Genomic DNA, 6,160 nt, shown 5'->3' with positions numbered 1-6,160 from the left:
GCTTTCCTAAATGTTAATGACAACTTACTTCAATGATTAAAGAGAATTGCTTAATTATCCAAAACAGCAAATAAGGGAAATCATAACCCGCCCTCTCTCTTCTTTAATGATTGAATGTGTGTGAAAAGTGAACACAAGTTAGTAGTTATTTATTTGTACTCTTTTTTCTTTTAAGAAAAATATGTCCAAATTCTCCTATCTCACTTACTTTGTTAATAAAGATGTAAGAGATTGCTATTTCCTTTTCTTGCTTTAATTCAAAAAGGATATATATTATCATAAATCAAAATAATGCTGCTCTATCTTTTTATGGATTATTGTTTTTTATATGATATCCAATGATGAATTTAAAGAGATTGATTCCATCATTGAAAAAATCTAAAAATTTTATTTAAGAGATTACAATAATTAAGTAAGTACATCATGAAATGCATATAGTTATTATTATTATTATTATTATTATTATTATTTGAATCTATTTTGAAACACCCAGCTGTCTTCTCCCACCAACAAGAAACTTAAACTCTCTACTCAACCATTTACGTATTCAAATCATAACCAAACGCCCAAAGAAAACCAATCTCTATTGCGTTATTTATTTTTAGGACTGTGAAACGTTGTGTAAAACCAATAAAATAATATAATGAAACTGAATTATATTATTTTAAATCCACTCTCCATCAATCCCTTAATTCACAGCAGAGTGTAGCACAAAAACATATATATATATATTTGGAGTGTTTTTTGTTCACCGTTTAGATATATTATATTTTATGTGTTCCAGATTTTGTAAATTTAAGAAATATCTTTTGGATTCTACGATGAAAAAGCATATTATCCATCTGCTGTGTCATAATTAAGCCCTAGGTTAAATTTTGTGCCTCCAATTTTGAATATGTTACCCATCATTTTGTTTTTCACATTCTTTATCAGCCATGTCTTCACTTTCTCTTTTTCTATTTTGAAAAACCAAATATTGAAACGACAAAAGAACAGTGCAGCAGCAGCAGGAGGACAGAACAAATTTTCAAATCTTACCGTGGCAGTACTACACATTTTCAAATCTGAGATCCGGACAGAAGAAATGAATTTATTTATTATATACGATTTAATTTTGAATATTAAAGTTAAAAGCAGAAGCAACAACAACAACAGTTTCAAATGAAAACTGACAAAACATATACCCATTTACCCACAGACTCTCAAAAAAAAGCTTCCATTTGTGTATTTGAAGAAACAAGTTTGATGGCAGTGATTCCAATTTATTGAAATCTGTTTTTGTAAACAAATTTAAACAGAAAGAAAAAAACAGCTATCATTAAATGAAACGGTGCATGCAGTTTCATTTCGCCGCATCACTCACCCCTTCATTTCCGCACACTTATACACGTGCCCTTCTTCCATACAAATTTAAGTTAGTTGTTCATCGAAAGAGGGAAAAAGGATTCATTCCGTCTCATAATAGATTTACAGATTTCCGAGAGGGAAAAAAATCTCCATCAAGTTAAGAATTTAATAGCAAAGCTCGTATTTTTTTTTTTTTTTCATCAATTTCAGGCTTTTTCTGATGGAAAAAAATCCCAAAACCTTTAAAAATTACGAGCTAGCTGTCCACTCTCTCTCTCTCTATGTCTATATATATATATTAATGGCGGAACACGACGACACACATATGAGTGCCCAACAAAAACAAAATCAAATTAAAAAGAAAAAAAAAATTGTTAATGGGTCGTCGGATCTGAAGATTCAGGAGTTTCTCTGTTTTCTATACTCTGTTTCTCCTGATCGGCTGTGCTGTGTTTCACCGTCTCCGTTAAACCCACCGATTTCTCCTCCTTGTCGCCGGTACTACTGCCCTTACTACCACAACTACTATTACTTTTGGTATCCCCAAAAGAAGATGATCTACTAGACATGGGTGTAGCCAAATACGTGGGCTTCATTTCTCCAGCCATGATAACCAAGATTTTCTCTTCAAAAACAGGGGAAGCTTGTTTCTGGGTGTCGTCGCCGGCGGCCTCCAAGTCGGGTTCTCGGTTGGCAGAGTCGCCACCATCTAGGTAACCGGAGAGTTTCCAGTAAGAGCAAGCGAGGATTAGAAGGGCAAAAGCGATGAGACCTAACATAGCGGCCAAGCCACCGAATAAGTAAGGAACAGGGGAATGCCATGGGGAGTGCTGCTCATGCTGTAATTGTTGATGATGAGCGGCCGGAGCGGCGGAGTGCGGTAAGACGTTGAAGGGCTCTCGGCTAGCCGCCATTGTTAGAAAGAGGGAGAATTATATTGTGTGTTTGGAAATTGTAGAGAAAGATGGTTGAAGATGGAGGGGGGGGGGGGCGTGAAGCGTTATTTATAGAGAGAGAGAGAGAGAGAGAGAGAGTAAAAGTGAATTTAATTAAGGAAAAAGGGGGTTAATATTAATATTAATATTAATAAAAGTAAAGGGGAATGAATGATTAATGTCGTCATAAATGGTAAGAGGAGGGACCGGGGCGCCCCATGATTCATTGATATCTTAGAAAACAGTAAAGCGCACCAAAGGGGTGTTTGGGACCCGATTCCTGGGACCTTTTGGCAAATATTAATCTTTTTGAACCCCTTGTTGGCTGGCCAAAGTTTTTATTATTTTTTCACAAATTATATTTAATAAAATTAAATTTAAATTAAAAACCCAAAAAACCAAAAAATAAAAAAATAAAAAAAAATAAAAAGATAAATAAATAAATAAAATGAGTTTACCGTACATGGGTAGTACGCCATTCAGGACATCTACAACCTTCAAGGTCCCACCGTAAATGTAAACGAAATATTCCCAAATTGGTAATTAACTCTTTTTCTTTTACTTTTACTTTTACTTTTTACTTTTACACAATGTTGTCTTATCTATTTAACCCACCCACCTCCAATCTATCATTTAAAACTATCGTTTTCATTTTTTTATATCATTCTTATTATTTTAATTTCTTCTTTTATTTTACTATTTCTTCTTCAAACTAAACTAAAATAATTTACTTATCTAACACATAAATAATCTGCCCTACCAATATAAATTATAGGAATAAGTCCAAATACAACAATTATATTCAAAATAATTAAGTATATAACAATATTTAAAAATATTTATTAATATAGCAAAATCTGTTAAAATATATCAATTATATAACTCCTATCATCGTTTACAATTTTTTTAAAAAATATTACTACATACTTAATAATTATTTTAAAAAATTACTTTCAATTATAATTACTCTAAACTATTCCAACACCTTTTAATGTTTTAATTTTATGAAAATTTTAAAAAAGAAATATCGATAAGATATCGATTTTTTAATGGATATTTTTATAAAAAAATTTCAAATAAATAATTAAATCAGTAAATATTTTTTTTATAAATTTTAAATAAATTAGCATGTCTGTTGTTTATTTTATATTTAGATTATTATCCATTACATAACAAAAATATTAATTTATCCTCGACATTGACAAATCAATATAGTATTAAATTTTCAAAACTATAGCAAATAGTATAACTATTTTCAAGCTTCATAAATAATTTGCAGGGTTATATTTTGGGGAATTGTCAAAAATATCAAATTTCACAAAATATTTATAAAAATAGTAAAATTTGAGATTTTATTAATGATAGACATCGATAGACACTAATATGTTTCTATTAGTCATATTGATAGACAATAATAGAAGTTTATCCATATCTATCTTGATAGAATTCAAAATTTTGAATATATTATAAATATTTTAATTTATTTTACTATATTTAAAAATGTGTAATTCTAAGTGGATTAGGTCGAAAGCAGACTATTTCTCATATTCATTTGATCATAACAAGAAAAGGTGAACTATGTAGGAAAAGGTCTGAATAGGACCCGGATCTAGTTCACGAGTATGTAGGTATATTTCTAAGTTTTGATTTTTTAAAATTTTTAACTTTAAATTTTAGAACAACAAAATTAACAAAAGTGTAAATTGTTATGCTAAAACAAAACTTTTTATAGTTGAAGACAAAGTTAAAATCTATTGCATATTGTTGAGGTATTCGACATAATTTAACAATTTTTTCATCCTCTCTATTGGATAATATATTCTCATACATTACTTATAAATATATCTTTCTATATGTTTTGTAATTATATTTTCCATTTAAATCTACTATGATGTATTTTAACTTTACTCCATAATTAGATTGTATATATTGCTTTAATTCTGAAAATAGTTGTCTTTTCTTGGCACTTTCTCTTCTTTTTTTTAATCAAATTAATATATATTCTTATAAATGTTTGGTTAGATTTGCAATTAATGTTCATATTTGAGTTGATCTTTCTATTTATCATTCTATTAATACTTGACATAATATGTTAAAAGACAAAACGTAATTATTAAAATGGAAAACAACAAATTGCATATAAGTTGTTTTTATTTCTCTAATGTATAATGAATTCACACCTATCTATCGTACACATATTATGGATATGTTGAGCTAAATTAGTTTATAATCAAATACTGTATTGTTTTATATATGCTACTCAAACTTGGGGCCACTAGACTGAATTTTTATTTGAGAAAAAAAAAAAAAAACATGAACACTATGTTAAATGTTTGACACTACTGCTACAAGAATTACATTAGTTAAGCTAAAAAGTAAAGGTAGAGGAATAAGAAGTAAAGTATGGTAATTATTTGATGATAATAAATGTTGAAATTAAAGGGTGAGGATGTTCACATGAAATATATTATTGGTATCACATCATCACAAGGATAAACACAAAGCCCCCTATTATATGCTTTGAATTAATTTTCATCGCATTGGTCTACTCATGTGAGAACCGCACCACATAGATCAATGATCACAGTACTACTTTTAGAAATATTTTATCAAACTTCTTATCCAAAATATTAATGTACTGTTCAGTCCCACAACAAAACTTATTGCTCCTACCTACACTTTAATTTGGACATATATAATTTTAGAATGTCTTTAGGAAATTGTTCTCTCTCATGATCATCATCATCCACTTGGGTATGTCCATCCAAGTATTTGGGTGTGTTGTGTGGGTAAATAAATGTGATTATTAAAATTGGATTGATTTAGATTGTATATATAACTTGAAATTAGAATTATTTGGAAATTGAATTTAAAAAACTTTAGTTAAAGGATTGAAAGGAAGCATATGTTTAAAGTAAAATATTTTAAAGATACGTACATATGGATATAGTTGGGATGGGAGAGATTAAGAACATAAAAATAAGGGGGTGGGGTTTGTCCCTACCACCATTTGGGAGGTTATGTTATTGAAGTTCATGGTGTATGGTGTAAGTGTAACGCAACCCAAATAAAAAGTTAATGTATGTGCTTAGTATAAATTAAACCCATTTTCCACCAAATTGCGATGCTTTTTTTCCTATTGGGACTTGGAATCTCTCTACCTATTCTTTTTTCCTTTTTACACTTTATGTATGCTAATTTTAATGTTTAATTTTATTTTTATATTTATCGACCAACTTCATCTTCTCATCTATTTTACTTTTTTGTATTTGTTGAATAATTTCATCTTTCACTCATTTTTTTACATTTATTGTACAACTTTATCTTACAACTTTATACCTCAAACACAAGTTTATTAACTCCGACATATGAACTCTAGACTTTTTGACTCCATTTAGTGTACCAAATGACCCCTAAGTTTTTAGTTTTTCATTTACTCTATATTTGATAATGTTACACTTTTAATTCCTAAGTTGTTTTGAGTTAGGTCTCTATTTAATTTTTATCCTTTTGTACTTGAGAGTTTAATTTTAGTCTCTAGAATAATTTAAAATTTTCTCTTTTAACTTTATTTTTCACTCTAATAAGCTTTATGTGTCCTTACCGTTAATGTTCATTGATCAATCTAAAAGAATTAAAATTAATTAAATTTTATTACTTTTCATCGCTATTAAATTTAAATTTAAAATCGGTACATTTTCAAATATAGCAAAGAAATTAAAATTATTTACAAACTATAACAAAATCATCAAAAAATTTATAGTTCATTTGAGTTTTTTTTTATATTATATTTTGTAAATAATTTCAATTTTTTTTATTATCTATGACAGTTTTTCTCTTAAAATTTCACTTCAATTCCAACCAATTATATGTGAAAG

At 28.6% G+C, this 6,160-nt stretch overlaps 1 protein-coding gene across 1 annotated transcript; it reads right to left on the bottom strand.

Moving 5' to 3' along the window:
- Positions 1-1,422: 1,422 nt before the first annotated feature.
- Positions 1,423-2,366, bottom strand: LOC103494354 (protein GLUTAMINE DUMPER 2). The gene has a single exon (XM_008455484.3). The coding sequence runs from the start codon at positions 2,259-2,261 to the stop codon at positions 1,722-1,724; it is 540 nt and encodes a 179-aa protein (XP_008453706.2). The 5' UTR covers positions 2,262-2,366; the 3' UTR covers positions 1,423-1,721.
- Between the last annotated feature and the right edge of the window lie 3,794 nt (positions 2,367-6,160).

This window comes from Cucumis melo, chromosome 2 (assembly GCF_025177605.1).
Source record: "Cucumis melo cultivar AY chromosome 2, USDA_Cmelo_AY_1.0, whole genome shotgun sequence".
Taxonomy (NCBI): Eukaryota; Viridiplantae; Streptophyta; class Magnoliopsida; order Cucurbitales; family Cucurbitaceae; genus Cucumis; species Cucumis melo.
The sequence above is the reverse complement of the archived record's forward strand: the minus strand, read 5'-3'. Positions and strand labels throughout refer to the sequence as shown.

Excerpts from the sequence above, each read along its gene's own strand:
- LOC103494354 (XM_008455484.3), bottom strand. The coding sequence starts at position 2,261 with ATGGCGGCTAGCCGAGAGCCCTTCAACGTCTTACCGCACTCCGCCGCT.